At 37.6% G+C, this 27,135-nt stretch overlaps 2 protein-coding genes across 3 annotated transcripts in view; both read left to right on the top strand.

The window, feature by feature from the left end:
- LOC311302253 (inactive dipeptidyl peptidase 10) overlaps positions 1–9,221 on the top strand; it is a 58,163-nt gene extending 48,942 nt beyond the window's left edge. Inside the window, exons 18-25 of one of the 2 annotated variants that reach the window (XM_084427976.1) lie at positions 2,107–2,205; positions 2,638–2,704; positions 4,131–4,325; positions 4,617–4,671; positions 5,153–5,252; positions 5,500–5,558; positions 8,256–8,328; positions 8,414–9,221. In XM_084427976.1, coding sequence (XP_084284102.1) covers positions 2,107–2,205; positions 2,638–2,704; positions 4,131–4,325; positions 4,617–4,671; positions 5,153–5,252; positions 5,500–5,558; positions 8,256–8,328; positions 8,414–8,637 — 872 coding nt within the window. In that variant the 3' untranslated portion in view covers positions 8,638–9,221. The remainder of the gene's footprint in view (positions 1–2,106; positions 2,206–2,637; positions 2,705–4,130; positions 4,326–4,616; positions 4,672–5,152; positions 5,253–5,499; positions 5,559–8,255; positions 8,329–8,413) is intronic. The other variant, XM_084427977.1, reaches the window with a different exon arrangement.
- Positions 9,222–11,569: 2,348 nt separating this feature from the next.
- cs (citrate synthase) lies at positions 11,570–26,058 on the top strand. Its single transcript, XM_084427987.1, has 11 exons — positions 11,570–11,726; positions 17,259–17,306; positions 17,564–17,671; positions 18,674–18,739; positions 19,327–19,458; positions 20,618–20,806; positions 20,921–21,120; positions 23,077–23,206; positions 23,306–23,407; positions 23,547–23,756; positions 24,268–26,058. Exons 1-11 carry the CDS (start codon positions 11,676–11,678, stop codon positions 24,436–24,438), a joined length of 1,407 nt encoding a protein of 468 aa, XP_084284113.1. The 5' UTR covers positions 11,570–11,675; the 3' UTR covers positions 24,439–26,058.
- The last annotated feature ends 1,077 nt before the right edge of the window (positions 26,059–27,135 follow it).

Genomic DNA, 27,135 nt, shown 5'->3' with positions numbered 1-27,135 from the left:
CACAGAAGTTTTGAGCTTCCACAAGGACCAATGAGGTTCATTCTTGTGTTACACAGCAGTTTTGAGCTTCCACAGGGACCAATGAGGTTCATTATTGTGTTACACAGCAGTTTTGAGCTTCCACAAGGACCAATGACGTTCATTGTTGTGTTACACAGAAGTTTTGAGCTTCCACAAGGACCAATGAGGTTCATTCTTGTGTTACACAGAAGTTTTGAGCTTCCACAAGGACCAATGAGGTTCATTCTTGTGTTACACAGAAGTTTTGAGCTTCCACAAGGACCAATGAGGTTCATTCTTGTGTTACACAGCAGTTTTGAGCTTCCACAGGGACCAATGAGGTTCATTCTTGTGTTACACAGCAGTTTTGAGCTTCCACAGGGACCAATGACGTTCATTGTTGTGTTACACAGAAGTTTTGAGCTTCCACAAGGACCAATGAGGTTCATTCTTGTGTTACACAGCAGTTTTGAGCTTCCACAGGGACCAATGAGGTTCATTCTTGTGTTACACAGCAGTTTTGAGCTTCCACAAGGACCAGTGACGTTCATTGTTGTGTTACACAGAAGTTTTGAGCTTCCACAAGGACCAATGAGGTTCATTCTTGTGTTACACAGCAGTTTTGAGCTTCCACAAGGACCAATGACGTTCATTGTTGTGTTACACAGAAGTTTTGAGCTTCCACAAGGACCAATGAGGTTCATTCTTGTGTTACACAGCAGTTTTGAGCTTCCACAAGGACCAATGAGGTTCATTCTTGTGTTACACAGAAGTTTTGAGCTTCCACAAGGACCAATGAGGTTCATTCTTGTGTTACACAGAAGTTTTGAGCTTCCACAAGGACCATTGAGGTTCATTCTTGTGTTACACAGCAGTTTTGAGCTTCCACAGGGACCAATGAGGTTCATTCTTGTGTTACACAGCAGTTTTGAGCTTCCACAGGGACCAATGAGGTTCATTCTTGTGTTACACAGCAGTTTTGAGCTTCCACAAGGACCAATGACGTTCATTGTTGTGTTACACAGAAGTTTTGAGCTTCCACAAGGACCAATGAGGTTCATTCTTGTGTTACACAGCAGTTTTGAGCTTCCACAAGGACCAATGACGTTCATTGTTGTGTTACACAGAAGTTTTGAGCTTCCACAGGGACCAATGAGGTTCATTCTTATGTTACACAGAAGTTTTGAGCTTCCACGAGGACCAATAAGGTTCATTCTCGTGTGTTACGCAGCACGTTTGAGCTTCCACAAGGACCAATGAGGTTCATTCTCGTGTTATGCAGCGCGTTTGAGCTTCAGCAAGAACCAATGAGTAAGAATGAGGGTAAAAGACTAAATTCAATGTGTTCATCATATAAAGTAATCAAGTCTCTTCAGAAAATGTCAGAAAATAAACTGCTCAATTTGATATGGATTCGTTTTTTATCTCTTTATTAACTTTTTGAAGCATCAAAGTGGTAGTTGCGTAGCTGTCAATGGAGGGACAGAAAGCTCTCCGATTTCATCAAAAAGATCTTCATTGTGTTTTGAAGATGAACGCCTCCCTAAGCCTCCAAAGGAAGTACATTTTTTTGTTGCACCTAATGACACGTTATGTCAGTATATAGGTTATTATCAATAAATAAACCTAAATGCTTATACGAAGAAACCTTTCTAATTTGCTCATTGTCGATCATGATAGGTGAGTGGTTGCCCACTAAATGAAATTATTTCTGAAGGATCATGTTACACTGAAGACTGGAGTAATGATGCTGAAAATTCAGATTTGCCATCACAGGATTTCAAAATATATTAAAATAGAAAACAGTGTAGAATACCCTGGTGACCACAAAGCAACACCCAAGCATCCACTCACATTTGCTTTAGAAAATTATCCTTTCAAGAAAATAGATTGTCTTAGTATGAAAGCACCCCACTGAGTATTTAAGAGTTTGTTGTAGTGAGAGAGTTCCCTAAAACATCTAAAAGTGCTGCATGATATCTTTTAAATTTTATTATCTGGCTTCATCCTTTGTTTCATATAGTCTTAACATTTAAATACTCCATGGTGGTGGATCGTTCTGGTTTTATGCCAAAAATATATTAAGTCTGTGTGCTGCATTTCCAGGTTACATGCTGGTGGAAGACAACAGCCTCCTCGCTATGTCTCTTGAAACCAAGAGGCTCTCTGAGACCGTTTTCCAGACGCTATCCTCCGACAACAGCGGTAAAAAAAATTCTTAAGTAACTGATTACATTCCTCCTTTTAGCATAAATTGATCTCCTTTTACAAAGCCAACTAGATTTAAGAATCAATCAGGTAATTGTTCCGGTTTTGCTAATTGGATCTTCACTGCGGTACCTGCCTTTAGGGTAAGCCCATCGTGGCTTGTTTGCGTGTGTGTTTTTGCTTGTATGATGGGGTTGCACATGGTGTCTGTATATAAATTGCACATGCTTTTTGCATCAGGTCCCCCGACTGTATTTGTTTGTGCATGTGTGCGTGTGTTACTGAGAGTCTGTTAAAACCAACAGGCTCATGGGAGCTCATTTGCCAGTGGTTGGAATATTGATGAGCCGGTACCAAGACTTCCTTGCAGTATGGTACAGTAGAAACAGCATTTTTTTGTGTTTTAACTGCCTTTGCTAATAATTACAGACCTAGATCTAAAGATGTCCCTGCCCCCTGGGTACGAGGGAAACCTGCACCCTCTCCTTATTATCATGTAAGTGTCTCCCAGCATTTCACCAGCACCTGTTTGATATTGTTAGTAAGGCTGCTTTATTTTGTATGGAAGCCCATCTCTGCTTTAGAGTAAAAAGGTTATTATGAGATAAAATTTTAAATAAAAAAGTCGCATTATGAGATATAAAAGGTCACACTGTTTGCAATTGGTAAGATTTTTTATGGGTTTTTTTATGCTCACCAAGGCTGCATTTATTTTATCACAAATACAGTAAAAACATGAAATAATATTACAATTGAATATAACTGATTTCTATTTGAATATGTTATATTTAAAATTTAATTTATTCCTGTGATAGCTAAAGCTGAATTTTCAGCATCATTACTCCAGTCTTCAGTGTCACATGATCCTTCAGAAATCATCCTAGGATGATTTGCTGCTCAAGAAACATTTATTATCAATGTTGAAAACAGCTGTGCTGCTTGAAGGGATAGTAGCATCATTTACTCACCCATATGTTGTTCCAAACCTGTACTAGCTTCTTTCTTCTGTTGAACACAAAATAATATATTTTGAAGAATGTTGGTAACCAAACAGTCGACGGTAGCCAAAAAAAAGAAACATTTTAACTTGATAAAATTTGAGACAAAAAGTGATAAACATGACAAATACATTTTTCAGATGTGTGAGATATGAAGTCACAGTTACAATTCTACGAGTTAAATCGTAGAAACCTTTTTTTGTTTGTTTATTCTGAGGTACAAACTTCCATAGTAATTACATGTATTAAACATTCTGTTTTTTCGAATGCATAATAATCATAATTAAGCTCCTCCTCTTAATGAAACATTTGCATACTGAATTGTATTGGGTCTTTCTCCAAATACTGAATTGTATTTGGTCTTTCCCACAATGCAATGTACTCGACTTGACCTTCCATTTCTAGTGTGATGGATAAACCAAAAATAATGTATGCTGTTTTTTTTTTTTGAAATAATATTAATTAAAATTGGTAATGTGACAAGAATGTAGCATGCTTCTGCTTAAAACGTTGAGCTAATGCTTAATGTTTTAATAACTGTTTTTTAAATAGTAAGCAGTGTATACTCTATAGCATATACTACTAAGTAATAATAAGCCAGTGTTGCATTCAGAAAACAAGATACGTGCTGAGTTCTTGACAGTGACAAAGCAGCTCTAATTTTCAGCATATAACTTCTTTTTCTGCCTTGCAAGCAGCTATATCTCCTTTTGGAAATGCAAATCTAGTTAAGAGATTGCCAAACCCTTGCCGTAGTTTGTTAGGCTACATGATTTATGAATGCTGCGTTATTAATAAGCAATATGCACATGCTTGATTGAGATGCAAGAAGTGTTCAGCAAGTGAGTGTGCTAATGTCTTTTTAATCTACAATGTGACATTGTGTCAAGACCTCCATCCATCCATTGTTCTCTGCACCTCTAGTGACAGTATTCCTGGCAGGGAGTCGGTAACAGAGGAGTTCACCCTGGGCTGGCCAGAGGTTTTGTCCAGCCTGCATGGAGTGGCGCTGGCCTGGATCGACAGCAAAAGCCGGGCCTCGCAGGGACAGAAAAGCAGCATCCTGGACCCTCGTAAACTGGGCTCCCTGCGCTTTAAAGACAAGCTAGGAGTCGTGGAGTGAGTCATTCTCTCTTATCAGTTATTAAGAATAATACCTGTAATAGAAAAGACATTTTGCAAATTACGCCACAAAAAATATCTGATTAGGAAAAGCTTTATGCTCTAAAGCAGACGCTGGGTTTTCTTCCATATTTTGTTGAACGCTTGCTTGGCTAATTTAATTGAACCTGCTTCTTGCTCAAGGCGATGTGTATGGCTCAGCATAGTTAATAGATTTGCTGCTTTTAAAAGACCAGCCATTTATCATAACTGCTAAATAGCACCTAAAATGTGCATGTTTCATAACAGATGGTTAATGCAGCTGCCGTACATTGATGGGAGAAGAATTGCTGTTTATGGAAAGGTAAAATATATGTTGTGAACATTTAGAATGCAAGCTCTAACATCTGATTGGATGAGCATTTGAATAAATAGCTGATTTTTGCATGTTGGCAACTGTAAACAGCCTACGGTTAGGCTAATGAGCTATATATCACCTTAGCAATGTATTAAAAACACTCAGAACACCTTAGCAACTGCATAGCAATGCCCTGGCAAACACCCCTGTCATTAAACACCCATGAAAATTGGTGTTTAAAAACCAGATAAACTTTACAGCTTTTTTTGGTGGTTAATGGGGTTTCGATGTTGCATAACTTCAAATAGCAGCACTTAAAAGTGGTCAAACCAATCTAAAGGCCTCTCAAGGCCTATTGCATGAATACACATCTTCTAAGCAAATGAATCCCTTTGTAGACTTGCATCATATTCTCACTTAGGATATGTACTTTGAATTCAGTCTTCAGTTGCAGAGCTCTGACATCAGCCTTCATTTGTCCTCACAGGGATTCGGTGGCTATTTAGGTTTAAAGATGTTGACTGCAACCGATCAGATGTTCAAATGTGCCGCTGTCATGGCTCCCATCACAGACTTCAAGCTCTATAGTGAGTTCCAGCTCCATACACTAGCAAAAACAGCACTATGGAAGAACAGCATTTCTAGACATTCTTTGAAGTGCCTTGGAGTACTTCAAAATACCATGGTATGTGATATGGTAATCATTCAGTCCCATGGTATATATCAAAGTGTCCTGGTACTACTTTTTCACATTCGATAAATGGTATAATCTTTAGTGTACTGCAGTTTAATTTCAGATTTATGTGTGAAAATAAATTCAACCTTATTTTTCAGGTGCTGCCTTCTCAGAGAGATATCTAGGCCTTCCAACTAAAGAGGAGCACTCATACATGGTGGGCTTTTTGCATCAATAACTTTTTCATTCATTATCAAGCATTATGTTATAGACGCTTATTTGTGCCACAGAGTAAAAAATAATAATAAAAAAGGTAATTGTGAGATTAAGTGTAAAACAAGACAAGTTGCATTGTGACAACGTTACAGTTAAAAGAAACAGTCACAATTGTGGCATAGTGTTACAGTTACAAGAAACAAAGTCTCATTGTGACAGTTACAGTTACAAGAAACAAATACACATTTGTAAAAAAAGTTACAAATGTAACAGTTATGTAACATAACTGTAACAAAGTTACAGTTATGGAAAACAAAGTCACAGTTGTGAGATTTAAAGTCAATTTGTGACAAAGTTAGTTACAATAGCTACATTGTGACAAAAAGTTACATTGTTACATTATAAAGCCACAATTGTGAGATTTAAGGTAATTGTCAGGTAATTGAGAGCAAAAACAAAAAAAATTAAGATTTCAAGACATGTTTTATTGTGACAAAGTTAGTTACAAGAAACAGTCACAATTGTGAGATATAATGTTACATTGTGACAGTTACAGTTAAAGGTATAGCGAAGGATTTTCTTTTTCCGGGTGGATCATCAAGACTATTGGTCCTCCTAAGTGTCAATCATTCTGGTGATATGTTTACGTAAGGCCGTCGTACGTGCTCGTGCACACGATTCACACGATGGCGTGCGCTCAAAACACAGGTTGGGCTTCCCACTGATGCCTCAGTCGCGAAGTTTCTACTTGACAGGTAAAGTTTGGCATGCTATTTGGAGAAATCCATTTAAAATCACTGCTAGTAAAAGTTAATGTAAGCTATGATTAGCTCGTGCATGCTCTCTCGTGCACACGTTTAACCCTCTGGGGTCCTTCGGGTCCAAATGGACCCGAAGCGTTTAAATAAAAAAATGTTAAAAATCATAGCTTCATTGGAATGGTCCGAGATTTGGTGACTTTGTTGGTACTTGGTATATGAACACCCAAAAAAATTGGGGACAGGATTTGAATAGTCTAAGTGGTTGTAAAAAAAATAGTCACACTCAGGACCTTCGGGTCCAAATGGACCCGCCATAGGAAATGAATGGGAAATTGGCAAAAATGTGAAAATGCAGAGTTTTTTTTGTGCGTACAATCTACAAATCAGCCACGATCCAGAAAAAAAGCACACAACAGTGAAGGGGTTAATCTATAAAACATCGAGAGTGCAAAACAGACACATCCACACACACACACACACACACACACACACACAAACACACTTTTATACACATACACACTAATAAATTCAGATTACAAAAATCTGTTTTGAATTTTTAAAAATCACAGCTTCATCGGAATTTTCCGAAACTTGGTGACTTTTATGGTATTAGGTATGTGAACACACAAAAAATATTGGGGTCATGATCCAAGCACGTCACACTTCTGCTCTTTGATCAAAAATTACCCCCATAGGAAATGAATGGGAAATTGTCAAAAATATGAAAACACAGAATTTTTTTGTGCATACAATCTACAAATCAGCCAGGATGCAGAAAAAAAGGACTCAACGGTGAAGGGGTGAATCTCTAAAACATCAAGAGTACAAAAAAAAACACACACACACACATTTTTTTAATAAAAAATAAATAAATAAAAAAAATATATAAAAAATGTCTATTATATTCAATGGGGAAAAATGGGTCATAATTATTGAATAAATATTAATTAAAATCATAAAATTATCTCAAAACACCAAAAAAGAAAAGAAAAAATATTATAAAAAACAAGTAAAAAAAAAAAAAATGATTTTTTATATATATATATTAATCCCGCCCTAATAGGTCCTGAGTGTGACTGTTAAACGAAGGACCCCAGAGGGTTAATAGGCGTTCCCTCTCGGGAGCAGGTAGAGTGTTGCGCATGTGCATTTTTTCAAAAAGTGGAGAGGGCGGTTCTTTTCTAAAATTCGGGAAAATCCTCCGCTATACCTTTAAGAGAAACAAATTCACATTTGTGAGATTTAAAGTCTTTAAAGTATCAGTTATGAGAATCAGTCACATTGTAACAGTTACGAGAAACAAAGTCACAATTGTGATATATAAAGTTACATTGTGACAAAGTTACAGTTACAAAAAACAATCACAATTGTGAAATTTTGTCACATAGTGTTACAGTTACATAAACAGTCAATTTTGAGATTTAAAGTTACATTGTGACAAAGTAACAGTTACGAGAAACAATCACATTTGTGAGATATAAAGTTACATTGTGACAAAGTTACAGTTACAAAAAACAATCACAATTGTGAAATTTTGTCACATAGTGTTACAGTTACATAAACAGTCAATTTTGAGATTTAAAGTTACATTGTGACAAAGTAACAGTTACGAGAAACAATCACATTTGTGAGATATAAAGTTACATTGTGACAAAGTTACAGTTACAAAAAACAATCACAATTGTGAAATTTAGTCACATATAGTGTTACAGTTACATAAACAGTCAACATTTTGAGATTTAAAGTTACATTGTGACATAAAGTTACAGTTATTTTATACCCAAAATTAGATATAAAGTCACATTTGGGAAAAATAAAACTAAAATTACCTTTTTATATAGTGATTGAGATACCAATATAACTCTCTAACTAACTACACTTCTGCCACTGTATTCACTGACCTAACAAAGTCACACGTTTCTGTTGTGTCTTTGCAGACTGCGTCTTTGTTGGACAACATCAATACGCTAAAAGATGAAAACTTCCTCCTCATACATGGGACAGCAGATGGTTAGCTTACATAATAATGAAATTTAAAATCCGATATATCATTTGTGGATTTTAAGTAATATTCTACTTGTTTGTGTGTGTTTAGCGCGGGTACATTTCCAACACAGCGCTGAGTTGTTGAGTCGTCTGGTGAAGGTAGAGGCCAACTACACCCTTCAGCTGTACCCGGATGAAGGTCACACCTTGAGAGAAGAGCGGAGCACTCAACACCTGCACCGCACCCTCCTTCAGTACCTCCACAACTGCCTCAAATACGACCCCTTCCTCATCACGGAGGAGGAAGAGGAGGAGGACGAGGAGGAAGAGTAATCTCTTCCACCTTGTCCTCTCTCGGTCCTCAAAGGTGCCCATTATGGTGACTAACTTCAGGTTGCATTATTTCACCAAAGGAAAAGAGAGCAAAATGGAGATCAAGAGAACCAAATCCACCAGCTATTCACCACAAACTCAACTTTGGGAAGCTTTTATTTTTGTTCAGACTACAACCGTAAATGTCTCTTGTGTGTCCAGGAGGATGAAACACAACTGGTCTGGTTCATACAGTTTTCAAGTAAATCACAAGTAAAAGGACAATCAACATCTTTAGTCAGTTTATGTATAAAATGGGTAAAAGATGCTGCATACACAGGCATGTTGATTAGCCTTGATGTTGTAGCGACACCTTGTGGTGAGAGAGAACTAATGGTTTGTCCAGCATGGATAGTGAAGTTGGAAATACTGTACCAGTAGTCAACAGATACAGTGTTGTTATTGTTTTACTAACACTATTAAAAGTCATTTTGTTCATTGAAAGCTAAAGTTAAGCTATAGCTGAAATCAATACAATATGAATATCAGAACTTAAAACGAACATTAGAAATGTTGTCTTGGCAACTTAGTTGTACTGAAGTACTAAAAAAATTAAATAGTTCAAATAAATTAAAGCTAAAATGACAAAATTACTAAAACTTTAACTAAAATTAAAGCTGAACATATAAAAATAAAACCAAATATTAAATACTATAATAGTATATAAAGAATACTAAAATAACACTGAACTGATATGGTTTTTTCATTATGGACTATGCTAATATCTATAAAAGAAGAGTGGATGATAATGCTGATAGGTAATGACTGCAAATGAGATTGCTGACATGAAATTATTGCCCGTTTTAAACAATATTTATTTCAAATTCACAAGAAAATCAGAAGTAGTTTCCAATTCATTGACCAAACCGAACATCTGTTAATCAGCCAAACAGACATTGTTATTGGCTGTAAATGGCCAGTGTTTTGGTCTAGCCTATACTGTGGGAGATTTGATTAAATGTACACTGCAACATGTTATTTGAACCTGGTTCTTTATATGCATGACAAATCGGCTGCATGGTGCTGTATACTCTGACTCTTTCATAATATCTGTGCCAAACTCAATAGAAATTGATGATAAAAATGTTGAAATTGCATACAGTGTGCTAAACCAAAGCGCACGGTGTGCACAGACAGCGAGTTTTAAACATCTCCAAAGCATTGCGGTATAAGTACACAGGCTGTCCTTGCTGTACAAAATCAATGAATCACACTGCATGCCGCTGTTTACAGAAGCCTCATAAGCTCTCCAGCATACATCATATCTCTTCATAAACGTCAAGCCCTGCTGTGTGCAATTTCACACCGAGATTAACTATATTTTAGCTGGCAAGCAAACACAACTTCCGTTGCCATTGTCATGCATATGCAGATTTTATGTTTACAGATCAAATGTGCCAAATACTCTGTGACCAAACCTTTTGGTACTGACTTATGTTACAGTTTTGAATGTGGCAGTTTGTGCATTTAGTTAAAAAAAAAAAGTGTGTGCAGCATTTCATTAATTTATATTTGTGACAAAAATGTCCTGTGGTGGTACCATGGTAAAGTTATTGGTTGGTAAAAACAGAGTACTTTTATATACACCATGGTACTAAATTATGTAAAACAAAAGCATGTATTTGCATTATATGCTTTTATATACACTACCGTTCAAATCTTTGGGGTCAGTAAGATATTATTAAAGAAATTAATACTTTTATTCAACAAGGATGCATCTGTTTCAAATAAATTTGTTTCTTTTGAACTTTCTTTATTCATCAAAGAATTATGATTTTTTTTTTTTTATTATGGTTTCCACAAAAATATTAAGCAACATACTGTTTTCAACATCAATAATAAGAAATGTTCCTTGCGCAGCAAATCAGCATATTAAACGTTTTTTCAAAAACATAAAAAAATCTTACAGACCCCAAACTTTTGAATAGTAGTCTTTATCGATATATGCAGATTTGAGAATCCAGAAGTTCACCAGCTCATAACACAGTGACATCATATTTTTTGAAACACCATCAACTAATGATGATAATTATTATGAGAAAACAGTTTGGCAAAAAAAAAACACAAAAAACTGTTTTGAGTATTTTAAAGTTTCTAGTCATAGAACACAAGATCTGTCGTCCAGTCTTCAACCTTCTCATTCACCAATCAAAAAAATTATTTTATTAAACTTATTTTTTGTGACCTTCATGTATTGCTGAAATGTATATGTAGAAATCTTGTAAGTTATGTGTGTTGACATTGTGATGCAACTAAGCAAGTTACATATCTCAGAATGTTCTGTTGTGTTGTAGGTCCAAGAAAATCCTTCCTACCAGAGCAATGACAATGTTACAGGCAGCATGAAGTCTGAAATGAACGTCCTTGAGCCTCTGTATCTATATATTTGTATCTAATGACCCTTTTCCAATAAAGTCTGAAATCTTTGTGTACATGCAGTTTCAAGTCATTGCAGGACGATGCACATATCAAAAGCAGCCAAAGGAATGTTATTCACATCAGACTAGCTGATATTGATATAATTCAAACATTTATTGAATATTGTTCATTTTAAAAGCACTTAATTTTGGAGATACGTTCTCTATTTGTGTAGGTCAAGGTGCCCTTTCAGTTACAAAATGAACAAAGAAACTGTTAAAAAAAACACATGACTTTACATGAGCATATCTGTCATTCTATTTCTAGACAGGCAGTTTAAAGAACAACCTAGAGCTTAACGTATACGTCTGAATAATTTATAGCCGTTCTGTCTTTGAGCCAATCAAATGAAAAAGCGATGTGACTTGTCGCCAATCAAAAACATCTTTCTCCTTTTCAACCAATCAGAACGCGTCTCGCCGTTCCATACTCACCAGGCCCTGGCTGACTCAAACCGCGCCTACAACAGGCCCTCGAGTTCCTTTTTCAACCTTCACTGCGAGCACGGTAGCGAGAGGGGCACCTTCAAGCAGGGGTCGATAAAGAACCACTTGTAATATTTATACACACATAAACGAACAATGTCCTTCCTCTCTATCAGCAGACTAGCCCCAAGGCTCCTCAGTTCAAAGGTAGGAAAGTTTTATTTTAAATTGAGTGAGGGAAACACAGGCTGCTACCTGGTTAGGTTAGCCTAGCTTAGCTTAGCATAGATTACCGTAGTGACAGCCAGCCAGTAATAATAGACCATATCGATCATCTACTTTAGGTCATTTATGCATGAAACATATTCTGTTTTTGTGTCTCCCCCTATAACTCTATATTTAAATCAGCGGCTGTCTTTCAATACCAATTGTGCTTGACTAACGTTACATACATAGGCTTTCAAAAATGTTATCAGACGTTCAAAATTGTGTTTGAACTTTTAATGCGCACTTCAATCAAGCTGTCTAAGGAAACGGACAAAATTGAGGCACAGCCAATATAAAGTTGAGTTTGAAGAATGTTTTCATTTAGCCATGTAAAGATACATGACAAAGACACCCGTTATATTTGGTTTACTGGGGTGTTTCTGAAGCCCAGTTGCGTAGTTGACGTCCTTTCACATGAAATTAAACACTTTAACCAGTTTCAGTTGATCTAATGTAACTAAAATTGAACAGTCACTTTGACATCTTCGATCTGCACCTGTTTAGCTGTAGTCTGACAGGTTAGTCTTCTTGTTTTTCCTCTGGCTGACTTGACCTTCAGGATTGTCATTCATTCATTAATGTGTGAATGGTTTCAATAGTTTGCTAGAGTTGCTAGATCATTATTATTGCACCATAATAGGGTTATTAAGAGGTTATATAGGGTTTGTGCATTGTCTACTTAGTATCAGGGTTTCGCCTACTCACTAGTACAGTACTATAATACACATACATACATACATACATACCCCAGTTTGAAACCCCATGGTCTAGTTTCTAAAACCTTGTGACATTATGGAATTTGCATAATGTGAAAAATGAGCATGAGTAGTTTCGTGGATGATGACCTGTTTATTTTTTTTTGCCATTGTAGTCTTTCAAATTCTGTGAATTCCTAAGTCATAAGCCATACAAATTTTATAACTCAATATAGTTATGTTCTCCTTGATCTTAACTGCCTTGAACAAAATGTGTGACTGGTGATATTTAACATGTCACATCTAGATTGTGATGAGGAAAAAAAATTTGTGGAAAAAGTGTCACTTATATAACCTTAAGAAACTTGCACTTATCCATATACTGTCTCAGTTGTGTCGGAATGACGTTATGGTAATATAGGTCACTGTGCTCTTGTCATTCAGGGTTAACCCTCCGTTCACACCCCTAGATGACCTGTGTACACCATTAATAGTTTCTCTGCCTTTTCTTCTGCATTGTATTACATTTATGTAATCTGCTGATTATCAGTTCATAGGACAGGAGTGACCAAGGTGCATTTCTGTACTGTATTTGCATAATTTTCGTGTTTTATTGGTAATGTGTTGGACCTTGTTCAGACCTAGTACTTAGTCTGCTTTGCAAACACATGTAGACTTAAATGACACTGCTGGGAGATTTGCTTAGCTATGTGAATGGGTTTTTATGCAGTGGTACCATAAAGAGCTGTTCCTAATAAAGCATTCAGTTGGTGGACAACTTATTTAGCACGTCTGACACCGCTGCCCACCTGTCATCTGCTTTGAGTATAGAAAAACAAGGTGTTTCACCTAAACAAAGCACAGAGGGGTTTTGGAAGTCAATAGAGAGAATAACCTGTCAATCTTTTATACATTTTCCCTTCCTAAAGAAAACTCACAAAGAGTCCTTTTGTCTTGTGCAGGATTTCCTCCATATGGTATTACTAGTGATCCCTGCTAACACGCCGACCCTTGTGTCTGTTCTGCATATAGGCTGGCTCTGTAGAATAGTCTGTGCCGCAGTAGTCACAATAGGAAATGAGTGAAAAGTCAACAAGATTGCTAGCTGGCCAGTATCCCTTTGCAAATGCACTGGGCCTATTCTCTGCAGCATTTGTGACGTGGTCCTTACCTTGATGCTGTTGCCAAGGTTATTGTTATATAGCATACATTGCACCTTAGGATTTGTAGTTGTGCATTTAATTTTTTACATTTTTGAGTTGTCCTTGTAGAATTTTCCTCCAAAAATGTAATGTAGCATTTTTTTTTATTCAAATACATACCGGTAATTAAAAGCTGAATTCATTAAATGCATATTACATTGTTTTAAAACTACTACACTGTAAAATAAAAAAGGGATATTTCATAGTAAGTATAGGCTAATAGTTATTTTACTTTTGTCAAATTACAACATTATTGTCTTAATTTCTTCACTTGCAAGTGTTAAACCCTTTAGCTTTTATTTTTTGTGGAAAACTGCAGAGACCTTTTACGTTTTTGTGACATTCTCATTACAAATCTAGTGTAATGTTGTAAACTTCCATAGAAATGTTAGAAATTATGCAAGTCTGAGTAATTAGTAGGAAACACTGTTATTGAATTGTATTGGCTCATTACATTGTATTAGCTATTTTATGTTTTCATTCACCTAGAGCTGCACGGTTGTGGGTAAATTGAGAATCACATTTTTTTTGTTTCAAATGGAGATCACCATTATCCCATGATTCTGAATAGACAACTAAACAAAATAACGTGTAATTTACTAACTAGAGGTTCTGACAAAATGTTAATTGCTGCAGTCTATTTAGAAATATATTTAATTTAAAATCTTTTTTTTATTGAAGGAATGATGAACGGATTGAATGAATGATTCAATGACTCACTCCTAAGGATTTCACTTATTTAAAGGGATACTCCACTTTTTTTGGAAATAGGCTCATTTTACAACTCCCCCAGAGTTAAACAGTTGAGTTTTACCGTTTTTCGAATCCATTCAGCCGATCTCCGGGTCTGGCGGTACCACTTTTAGCATAGCTTAGCATAGATCATTGAATCGGACAGGACCATATTTTCAGGCGTTGCGTCATATCATTACACCTGCTGGACTCATGGTACGGCAGCAAAGTTTCTTGATTATTACGCAGGAATGAGAGTATAGTTCCTAGCCATATCAGCCTAGAAAATCGCACCTTTTTATTTGCCGTCGGTCTTAGTACATGATGTAGCTACAGAAGAGTCAAGTTTTAAATAGGAAAAATATCGAAACTCTTTGGTCATTTTTTTGAGAGAGATGCTAATGGTCCTGTCCGATTCAGTGATCTATGCTAAGCTATGCTAAAAGTGGTATGAATGGATTTGAAAACGGTAAAACTCAACTGTTTAACTCTGGGGGAGTTGTAAAATGAGCCTATTTCCAAAAAAAGTGGAGTATCCCTTTAATTACTGGCTGTATCTGAGATTTCTTAACAAATCTCTTGAATGATTCACTTCATTCACAAAATGAAGTCACTTGTCGCCACCTACTGGTGTCAATGTAATCGATTCAATTGTTATTTGAATCATCAGGTTCCTTTCAAAAGGTGATTTATTTTGATCGCTAGATTCACTACCGTAGACAGTGTTTATATCAATTTAATACCAGTGCATCTGTGATCATTTGAATGCTTGTAACCCAGAAATAATGATACTGTGTGGTTGAAAATCCTGTTTGTGAAGCTGTTTCATACCTTGACGTGTCAACGGCAGCGCAATGCGGATGTGAATGTTCCGCTGTGATCGTACTTGTCAGACATTTAATAGACAGACAGCGAAATCGTTTTCATTTAGGAATTCCCGCTACTAGTACAGAGGCTTATGTAATCGCCCTCCTCTGCGTTGCACTCGGGTCAAACTAACAGCTGCCAGTATGATCACCTTTCCCACAGATTACACGGCCATAGACTTGAGGGAAGGTCAGAGACAAGCAGTTTCTTATCAGCAACAATAAAGGCCACCCCATAAATGATGATTGACTGATTTGAATGATTTTCTGGTCACACAGCTACTGTATGTCATGCAAGGTGTGTCAGGCTGCTCTTTATTTCTGGACAAAGAGAAATCTTTAGCTATAGTGCAGACAGAGTGACGGGTGTCTGATGTCGATGCACTGACTTGCATGGCGATCAGGAGGCTCACGGTGTAGAAAGTATTGGCTTTGCAGTCATTCCCTGTATAATCCAGCTCAATCGCCCAGTCTTAGTCTGACCCTTCAGGTGAAAGCAAACCAGTATGTGCACTGCAGCCCTGTTTTCTCTGTCTTGTGCTGTTTGTTTTGGATATTAAAGACTGATAGAAAAAAAATAAACAAGCTTTTTTCACAGCATTTTTATGCACAATCGATAATATAATAATACATTCAAGGGCCATGTTAGAGAGTTTGCGTGTATGTCAATATATTAGTTATTTGATTTGTGCATGCTCATTTACTCCTTTTACATTTAAATTGATTGGTGCTTTCTAACGCTTTAATCATTAAAAACGAAAATCATAGGCAATAACACTATTAAATGTAATCTTTTGCAAATCTCAGAAGGAACATCCATTTTTCATACTGTAAATACTGCATTGAAAATATTTTTTTTTGTTTTATGTAGTTTTTTGTCGCCCATACCATCAAAATAATTGTATTGGTGCATCACTATTTTTAAATTTGCTAAAGAAAATGTGAGCACTGCTTCGCTTTGTAATACTCGCTGACATGTTGTATTGGGTTGTAGGTAAATTACCCTTTTTTTAAGCTAAACATCTTTTCAATTTCACAACCCATTGCTAAATGCTATAAACAGCTGTCTGTGTGTGTGTGTGTGTAGAGGATTAATGATGACTCCAGTGACTTTATTCTGTTAGGAGAATCATCTCCCCAGAAAGCTTGCCAATCTGACCCGGCTTTACGTCCGTGCGTGAGTCATTCTGCAGTGGCAGTTTATCTCTGGTCCTGCTGTGTGTCGATCAGACAGGGCTCTTAATCTAAAGCTTTATATAGAAATTAAGGATGTATCTTGATGTAGAAAAGGGATGGGCCATACAGGAAAAACTCATCATTCTTCCTGAAGGAATTCTGTAATAGAATTAGCTTGGATCTGTCAGAATCCATTGTGTTCTGTTGCAAACGGGCTCATTTGTGTTCTTGAAATATTGCCATTACATAGCCTATTTCTTAATGCTATAATTAAATTGTATTTGGTAGGTCCTATATCTCGGTGTTATATTTGTAAGATTGAATCCCACATAAGGTGATCATGATCAATGGCACAGTGGTGAAAGTTTAAGACACACTCACATCTAGTTTCTCTGCCAGTCTTTCTTGTCTATCATGTAATACGTGTGCTGTACCTCTCTTGGACAGAAAAAAAACACAGCTGCTAATTGGTAAAGTTGTGATAGATGATAGAGAAATGCTTTGCAGATTATGTTGTTTTACATGTAGTAAGCTCTGTATCACTGTAGATGTAAACTGTTTTCTGGGCTTTTGACTTCAGACCCAGTTGAAAGCATTTGGTCCAGCACAACGAATTGTAATAAGAAGCTTTGTAATTTGAGTCCAAAGAAAATGCATCGCCTTGGCAACTGACACGTTTTGCATTGTGTAACTAAAGTCACCTGCCTTGCAGCTGTCAGCAGACCTTCTGCAGTGAAATCTCTGTTAACCCTGGCTGCTTTGCATCTTTCATCAAAGTCTGTATTTTCTTTTCTCTTCCAGAATGCAGCATGCGTTGTTGTGGCTGCCAGAAATGCCAGCGCATCCACGGTATGTATCTGCATCGTTTCAGATCCTGGATCTGTAATCACAGCCAGAACCAGACTTCAGATGTTAATTACACTTACTGAGATTAGATCACAGCCTTGCTTTTGAAAGGTTGAGTCACTATCAAATGTCTTTTGTATAATTTCTTTGAACCTCAAAAAAGCACTTTGTCCTTTATAATGCATGTTAGACAGTTATTAAATCTGTTTGTGCCAGATTCACTTACCAAACACTGACCTTTTTTCCTTGAACTTGTGCAGAATTTAAAAGATGTTTTGGCAGACCTCGTCCCTAAAGAGCAGAGCAGGATCAAAAACTTCAAACAGCAGCATGGCAAAACTCCAATCGGTCAGATAACGGTGGACATGGTGAGAGAAACGTCACTGCACTCACCATTACTGTAAATCATGTCTCGAAGGTTTTTATAGTACTTAGGCTAGTCTTTATAGTACTTAAACTTATTTTATTTTCAGTTAATTGCCAAGGCAACATGCATTGTTCAATGTTAAACATTAAAACAAATTCTAGTCTCTAATATTTTTATTTTTATTTTAACAAACTATTTTTAGTAGTTTTGTTTTTGTTAACAATCACAACACTGATACAGTAATTCACTTCAACACCACTCACACTTTGCTTATATATCAGAGATTCACTTTTATAAAAAGCAATAAGGCTGTGCTGTATTGTGCACAACACTTTAATCGTGATATTTACAGTACCTTGTTTCTTAATGTTTCTAACCTTTAAGCCCCATTAAGACTCAAATACCCCTTTATCAAAACGAATCAGAAATGTTTTTACTGGATATTTTTCTGGATATCATTCAGGATTATCATTAGTAATCCTGAAGATGGTAATTTTATTAGTGAAGTAAATCAATTATTATTAATACAATTACTAATATTGTATTCTTTCTGAGTAACTGGCTTGGAGTCATTGGCTTAAATTTAGGATATATCACCCCTTACTCAACCAGGTTCTGTTTCATCTGACTGATGACACGAGCAAGTGTTGCCTAACATGCCTGACCAGTTCTATCTCACATGATATGGTGCTGCACACCCCCACAAACACAGTAATATTGTTTTGCCCTCTGATTGGACGACTGTTTTCTCAAGGACCCTCAGGCTATGGTGTGAGTTCTGCTGCTATCATGGCTGTTCTTTCAGCTGAGTCATGTGGTCTTTGTCTCACTGCCAGATATTCTACATTGCGGACTAAACTGCATCCAAGGGGCATAATTACTCAAAATGTGACACACAAGAAATATAGGGCAGAGAAGTGAGATGGCGGACTGGGAAACATCACAAAAGGGTGATGATAGAAGTATCTCAGTAATGTTTGAGTGCTGTTTTTCTGTTCAACAGGTTTATGGAGGAATGAGAGGCATGAAGGGTTTAGTGTACGAGACCTCTGTGCTCGACCCTGATGAGGTGAGCGCACACACACACACACACACACACACACACACACACACACACACACACACACACACACACACACACACACACACACACACACACACACACACACGTCATGCCAGGTTATATTTATTTAAACATTTGTTAATTATAAATAAATGTAATGCCTTTTTTTGTTATGAAATTATGATATTAATAAAAGTCTTTTTTTTATTTTTATTATTAGAATAGAATTTTATTGTTTTTATTTGTTATACATACTATTTTAGTATTTTAACTCAAAACGGACTAAAAGCTCCTGTTTCCCATAAAATTGAGCCGTCAATATGCATTTATCCTTGACACGTAAAATAGGCATTTCAGGTTTTGAAAATGTACCATGAATGATGTCATATAAGCTCATTATTGGCACACAGTGCTGCTGTATGCTAAAAATAGATAGTTGCACCACGGTGCCTTGGATAAATATATACATTGGGTTAGTATTTATCCTACTAACCCCTGAACCCTGTAAGAGTTTGAAGCGCCAGTTCTCCTTGTTTACTTTATTCAGTCAGACGTACTGATGCCCTCCCTGTGTTTATCGATCGCGTCTTTAGGGCATCCGTTTCCGTGGTTACAGCATTCCAGAATGTCAGCAGCTGTTGCCCAAAGCTTCCGGCGGAGAGGAGCCGCTGCCAGAGGGTCTGTTCTGGCTGCTGATCACAGGACAGGTGCCCACTGATGAGCAGGTGAGGAGGAATTCATTCATTTTTCATATTCACTGCAGTGTTACCCGTTAAAGAAATTCAGGGCGCAATAGAGGAAATATCTATTGAGAAACAAAGAGTTTTGTTCCAGCTCTCTTTGCGTAGATCTTAATAGGAGCTTTTGCACCGGAGGAATCATATCGTAGTTCCTAGAATTAATGGCGGAAGTACCTGGTTTTTGGCGTGTTCGCATTGCACTAACTAGGAACGATTTTAGTTCTAGGAACTCCTTTTGGGGAAACTTAATTAGCTCCTACTTCAGAGTAGGGTCTAACCCAGTGCAATAGACTTCCAGTGATGTAAGTGATTCAGTCATTCCAGTGATTGGCTGAATGCACGTGAAACACCAGCACCCACCATTTAAAAAAAAAAAGCTGTGTAAACACAGTTTATAGCCTATATATTTACTCCATAAACTAACTCTACGAACATGGAAAACAGTGATTAGAAGGACCTCTCAACCTTTACGCTAAGGAGAAAATCCAACGCAACTTTGAGCGGACCAAGCGAAACATGAATATGTATTTCTGCCCAGCTAGCGACATTGGGCATCAACTGCACGGCAAATGGTAATACTTCATATACTGTCTACTTTCTTTGTATAACAGTTCTGTCTAATAAAATATTAGACAGGACTGTTAAACAAACCGGAAACTAATGAAGACGGAGAATGGGAGCGCTGTGTGCTCAGGCTCTGCTGTTCTCAGCGCAGTCAAAATAAGTCACAACAAGTGCGGCTTACGTCACTTCAGAGTTCCTACTGGCAGTGCGACTGCAACCAGGAAAATGGCCCTACGGGAACATTTAGTTCTTGGGGAACCACCCTAGTGGCTAGATGCTAGAACCAAGTTCCTAGAACAACCGGTGCGAAAGCCCTTAACATTAACATAAAGGAAAATGTACAGTCGGTCTGTATTTATCACAAAATAAACCCCAATAAGGTGTTTAGGATTCAGAAAAAATCATCCCACTTACATGATTGCTTACCAAAATTATTTTATTGATAAAACAGTTTTTTTTTTTTTTTTTTTTACTTGTGATTATTTTTGTTTCCTTGAGCTTCTAGTTGTTATGTGTATGTGTATATGTGTGTATCTCCATGTAGTAATCTTTTTCCTCTCATTTAACTCTGTTTCCTCAGGTGAGTTGGTTGTCCAAGGAGTGGGCTAAGCGCGCGGCCCTTCCCTCTCATGTGGTTACCATGCTCGACAACTTCCCCACCAACCTGCACCCAATGTCTCAGTTCAGCGCCGCCATCACGGCTCTGAACAGTGAGAGCAGTTTTGCTCGGGCTTACTCTGAGGGAGTTAACAAGGCCAAGTACTGGGAGGTGAGTGGTTGAAAATATTTGTTCTAGAAACTTTAATGGTGAAGTTTGTAAAGATAAACCTGATGATAAGAGTAAAATGACTTTTGACTAAGATATTTATTTGCTTATTTATAGTTTGTGTATGAAGACTCAATGGACTTGATCGCCAAGCTCCCCTGCGTGGCGGCCAAGATCTACCGCAACTTGTACCGTGAAGGCAGCAGCATCGGCGCCATCGACTCCAACCTGGACTGGTCACACAACTTCACCAACATGCTGGGCTACACCGAGCCACAGTTCACAGAACTCATGAGGCTGTACCTCACCATTCACAGGTGATAATTGTGGTAGATTTTTCCCTAAACCTAACTATGTACCTGGGTCTCGTCTACAGTCGACGTCCCCCTACGTCTACAGTCGACGTCCCCCTAACGTCTACAGTCGACGTCCCCCTAACGTCTACAGTCGACGTCCCCCTAACGTCTACAGTCGACGTCCCCCTAACGTCTACAGTCGACGTCCCCTAACGTCTACAGTCGACGTTAGTTTCTCTGGGTCTCGTCTACAGTCGACGTTAGTTTATCTGGGTCTCGTCTACAGTCGACGTTAGTTTCTCTGGGTCTCGTCTACAGTCGACGTTAGTTTCTCTGGGTCTCGTCTACAGTCGACGTTAGTTTCTCTGGGTCTCGTCTACAGTCGATGTCCCCGTTCAATAATATTTATACTCCAGCGCGTCTACAGTCGACGTCGGCCGAGTCACCTAACTAACTTATTCCCCTAACTAGCTTGCTCCCCTATCTGACTTGCTGCGCGGCAATAATAAACCAACAGACTTCAGCAAATGTCCTTTAAATGCTTTAATCACGGCCGAAGGAGATCCCGAGCAGTTCTCAAAGAATCTCCCCCAAAAAGAATAATACATCATGGCCGGAAGATCTCAGACAAATTTAATTGAGAATCCCACCAGCGAACACGAATACAACAGTTTTTATAGAATAAGGGGTATGGCAAAAAGGCAACATTACATAATTTCCTTACAATTTGATTGGTTTTCATAGACAAAGCCCTCTTGTTACTAGGTAACCACAAGGTTTCAAGTTTAGACATCTGTCTAGTTTCATTTCCCATATTTGTTATTTTTAAACTCACACAACCAAAGTCACGAGTTTTAGCCAAAAGGGGACACATGCATAACATAATTCAAAAACATATGATTGTTGTTCCTGCAAGAAAAACAAATGTTATTATGATTAATAAAAAAATCCATCACATGACCTACAAACTCACTGACTCATTCGTCATAAACTCCTCCTCCACTGTTAGGTTCTTGGCAGTCATAAGGAATGAGGTCAGCTTGGACTTTTAACCTTTGTGATTGCTCTCAGAAAATCTCTCTAGTGTTCTCTCGGAGTCATCAAGCTTTTTGAGAAAAGCTTGTATTTCCAGTGGAGGCCTGAATGCACCTGATGTCTATTACCAGACTGGATCATTCATGCCATTAAACATCAATAGTACAAGTACAATACTGTAAATTGGCTCTTAATAGGAAAAACATCCACAATCTGACACTGAAAATGACGTGAAGAGCAGTGGTGTAATATTAAAAGCAAACGATTTGCTCTACCTTCCTCTGCAGGAACATGCTGAACAATGTCAAGTAAGGGTTTTTTTCTAGGGCTGCAACCATCATTGATCAAGATGTGGATTAGCTGTCTGATTAGTGGATGAATAAATAACTGACAGATTAATCAAGATAAGATGTTTAACACACAGCAGTGTTGAATGGGACTTTAGACCGGTGAGACATGCAATCTACGCTAGCAAAAGCAGTTGTCACTTTTATTGCTGAATAAATGGATGCAAATGAAGTACATAAAAAGCCTTAAGTAATAAACTCTTTGAATTAATAATAAACAAAATCTACTAATAAATATTGTATTTGAAATCCAGTAAAATCCCCAAAACATCTGTGTATTTAAATTCTCTAATAACTGTTAATGGCGTTAAACTGACACACCTCATGAACTTTACATTTTGAAAAATGATTGTGTGGTACTTCAAAGTTCATTGATCTAACTTAATCTCCCACTGGCCGGTGACTTTAGACTGTACACGCATTGTTCAGTCAGCAAGGAACAACACCCAACTTACTAGTGTACTTGTTAGGAAAGAAGGGGGATCTGTATAGAATATTAAAATTAATCAAGTCTGCCCTCATGTGGTTGTGTTAGTTTGCCAGTCTACAATCTAGTTTAGTGTCCTTAACCTTGTGTGCTTCTCTTTCTCTCCAGTGACCATGAGGGTGGAAACGTCAGCGCACATACTAGTCACCTGGTCGGCAGTGCCCTATCTGACCCCTACCTCTCCTTCAGTGCTGCTATGAATGGCCTGGCCGGACCCCTGCACGGACTGGCCAATCAGGTTTGAGCCTTAATGTGCTTCCTGTTGCACAGGACATATGGTTATGAAATACTAACCAGCTTTGCATTTCATTCATGCATTTCCTCCTCTGTCCTGTAGGAGGTTCTGGTGTGGCTGACAGCCCTGCAGAAGGAGCTCGGGGGTGAGGTGTCGGATGAGAAAATGAGAGATTACATTTGGAACACACTCAAATCAGGCAGAGTGAGTGCCTTTGATATGTTCCAACTTACTGTTTCAATAGGAAATGCATGAACATACAAAAGAAACTCAGTGCAGATGGATCGAAGTATAATGGATGATTATTCACACTGATTGTTCTCTCTCTCATGTCATTATTCAGGTGGTCCCAGGCTATGGCCACGCTGTGCTGAGGAAGACAGATCCCCGCTACGCCTGTCAACGCGAGTTTGCCCTCAAGCACCTTCCCAATGACCCCATGTTCAAGCTGGTAGCTCAACTCTATAAGATCGTACCCAATGTGCTTCTGGAGCAGGGCAAGGCCAAGAACCCCTGGCCCAATGTAGATGCTCACAGCGGAGTCCTGTTGCAAGTAAGACACCAGAAATCAGCCGATAATACATATAAATGTGATTTTAAAAGATGGTCTGTGGCATTTTAGTACAGGTCTGTATCATTTTTGTCAAGTGCCCCTAAATTATCTTGTATATCTATCTTATCTTGTAAAGATATCTATTTGTCTGAAGTAATTAACATATGTGAAATCGAAATGTATAAATATACCTGGTCCTATTACACAGTTCTTTTGAATACTAGATTCTGAATAGTCAAGCATGACATTTTGCACTTAAAAATATTTTTATAATGACCGCTGTAAACATTTCCCCAGGCAATCGCTAAACAAAATATATATTTGTAATATATAACTAAAAATATGTATTATATATGTAATCTATTAAATACATTTAATTTTTGTATACACTTTAAACAAATAAGATAATTTTTATTTATATTAATCCTTTTTTTTTGCCCTTTTCTATTTGTACAGTTTACATCTATTTTTCTCTGAAATCCTCTCATATTTGCACTCTTGTGTTTTGCAGTATTATGGCATGACTGAGATGAACTATTACACTGTGTTGTTCGGCGTATCCCGGGCTTTGGGCGTCCTCGCCCAGCTGGTGTGGAGCAGAGCGCTTGGCTTCCCTCTGGAACGCCCCAAGTCCATGAGCACGGATGGACTCATTTCTCTAGTTGGGGCCAAATCAGGCTAGAGAGGGAGAGACCATGCCAGCGGAGTGAGAACAGGAAGGGGAGGAGCTTAAACTATTAGAAACAAGCCTCCGGGCAAAGGGATTCAAAGAGACAGTACACTTTTAAATTTCATCTAAAAAGGGCCTTTATTAATATAGAACGTCAAGATTACACATCCCATTTACACTCTTATTAGTCTTTCATTCCCAAAACCACATTTACATCTGCATTTTCACAGGAAATGTGTAGACGCATTACACAGACATCGCTTGTGGTCACTCCTCTTCAGTTTTCCCGCATTTCATGCCGATTTTCCAGACCGTATGACCAGCTTGAATGACGCAGCTATGGATGTAGTGGGGTGGGCCGTGTTATTGTCCAGAAACACAGCCGAGAGTAAGATATCTTCCCAGAAATCACTTCTCTCCTATTTAAATTAAAGAATGACTATTGAATACTAGTTAAGAAGAGTTTGTTCACCTGGTATGTAAATAAACCCTTTATCCTCAGCCGTCACACCAACTATTTCAGTATTTTAGTCTTGTATTTTTATTCTCCCCGAGATCACTTGAGCCTCTGTTTGTACGAGGAAACGAATCGTCAAAGCCCTGCTCTGAGCCTGTCCGATAATTCGATGAAGTTTGACATTGCGTTCATATAGCTAACATCACGTTTCTCCTTGTAAGAGCACTCCATGGCGGCAAACCGGTCCTCTCTCAATAGAATTGATTCTATGAGTTCAGTTCAACTTGGGAAGCTTGTATATTTGTTTAAAAGGGTACTGCCCCTTTAAGTTATCTCTCATATTGCTCTCTGACTTCAACCAATCGTCTTCATCTTCCTGTATGCACATGTGGTGCCCTTTTTATTTAAACTAACCAGTCCTTCCAATCCCCCCCCCCCCCCCCCTTCCCCTTTATTTAATCAGTGGACATATTGGCTTTGATTTGTTAAAGATTTGTGTCATTTACACAAGTTATTGTAGTCGCCGGTGATTCGTGTACCAACTTGAGAGCAAGTCGAATTTGTGGCATTCATTTGTACGTTCATCCAAGAGCGTTCAAAATCTGCTACCTTTTTACCTGTTTAGAGTTTTAGTTTCCCTTTTTTTCAGTGTTTTGATGAACGTTGTCTTGTATAAAGAGAAAAGCTGTCATTTTGTGTAGGTATACATAATTTGTGGTTTTATTTATTCATGTAAATATAGTTTGATTGTATGAACTGCATATCAAAACAGTCTCGCCATCCCTCACAACCATCTATTATGACTCATTTAACCCTTTATTTTAAACAAACTATACCTTTAATAGAATTTAAAACATGACTTGTACATCTGATCTGACCTCTGCTGTGGCGCACACGGGTCCTGCTCTCTTGCACGCTTGCTCTCAGGTTGTTTTTGGATAATCTAGCAGCTATTTAGGCTAGTCGGTCCATAAGCACTCCAATGGCACTTTCCCCCTCCCCCATCATCATTTTTCTGTGCGGATAATAACCCCACTCATCTAATAGCGTGAGAATATTTGTCTGGTTTGCCGTGCCCTGTTCCAGTGTGACTGTTTTCATCATGATGTACGTGACTGGGTTATGCTCCGTCGGGTTAATTTAAATAATGAGGAATGTGAATATGGAGAGAATTGGTTGAAGTCGGATCCACCAGGGAAAAATGGGGAGGGGAACAAGAGAATGGGGTTCAAATGAGTCTGGATTGATTGGGGAAAAAGAAGCTTAGGTGAACAAAAAATAAAAAAAATAATGGGAAAACTTGACAAAAAAATGAAAACCAATAAATGTTTTTAACAAACCCTTTGAGGATTTCTTTCTTTTTATTTTCAACATGAAACACTTTCACTTTCAATGTCTTTATGTGCTCAAGATTCTGATGTTAATCAAATTTGATCACATTCTACCATTCAGCTGTCCATCGCCAGTGTAAACACATTAACCCAAGCCAATATTCTGGTTACTAGACACCCAAATAAGAGTTACTCTTAAAAATAAAGGTTCTTTAGTGTTTCCATGAAGAACCTTTAAGGTACAAGGAAGCTTTTTCCATCGCACAAAATCTAATTCTTTAGATTATATAATTTGTTCAAGAACTATTCACTGAAATGTCCTTGCTGTGAAAACCCCTTGATGGAACCTTTCTTTTTAAGAGTGAGCTGGTATATTGCTTTATAATTTTCATATATTTGGAATGTCCACTTCATTTGTATTTGCACATGTTCAAATTAATCAAACAGAGAAATGCCATATTTCGATAGCTTTGGAACATCTAAACAACTATTTTTTTTAAGGAATAAAGGATTAACCAAAATATAAGGGATAGAGATCACCCAAAAATGAAAACTCTTGTCATTTACTCGCCCCTCATGTCACTCCAAACCTCTTAAGACTTGCTTTCTTCTGTGGAATACACATTTTGAAGAACATTGGGAACAAAACAACATTGGAGTAGTTTTGTTATTGGTAACTAAAACTTAAAAATGTCAGTAATTGAAATAAAATATGAATATATGAAAAAATGTTGCCTTTACAACTTACTGAGATTTACTGAAGTTTAATTTTGACTATTTCACAAAAACAACTAACAAAGTATAAAATTATAACTGAAATGTATCCACTTAAAATTATCCACTTTAGACATTCTACTAACAACAAGTAACTGCAACTTATTTGTCAACTAGGAGTCATTAGGGTTACATGGGGAAAGATGC

The sequence above is a fragment of the Rutilus rutilus genome, assembly GCF_951802725.1.
Source record: "Rutilus rutilus genome assembly, chromosome: 13".
NCBI lineage: Eukaryota > Metazoa > Chordata > Actinopteri > Cypriniformes > Leuciscidae > Rutilus > Rutilus rutilus.
This window is presented reverse-complemented; position numbering and strand designations above follow the sequence as displayed.

Bases quoted from the DNA above. Each gene is read 5' to 3' on its own strand.
- cs (XM_084427987.1), top strand. From the start codon at position 11,676: ATGTCCTTCCTCTCTATCAGCAGACTAGCCCCAAGGCTCCTCAGTTCA. The intron at 11,727-17,258 runs GTAGGAAAGTTT...TTTCTCTTCCAG, and splicing joins CAAGGCTCCTCAGTTCAAAG to AATGCAGCATGCGTTGTTGT. The intron at 17,672-18,673 runs GTGAGAGAAACG...TCTGTTCAACAG, and splicing joins GTCAGATAACGGTGGACATG to GTTTATGGAGGAATGAGAGG.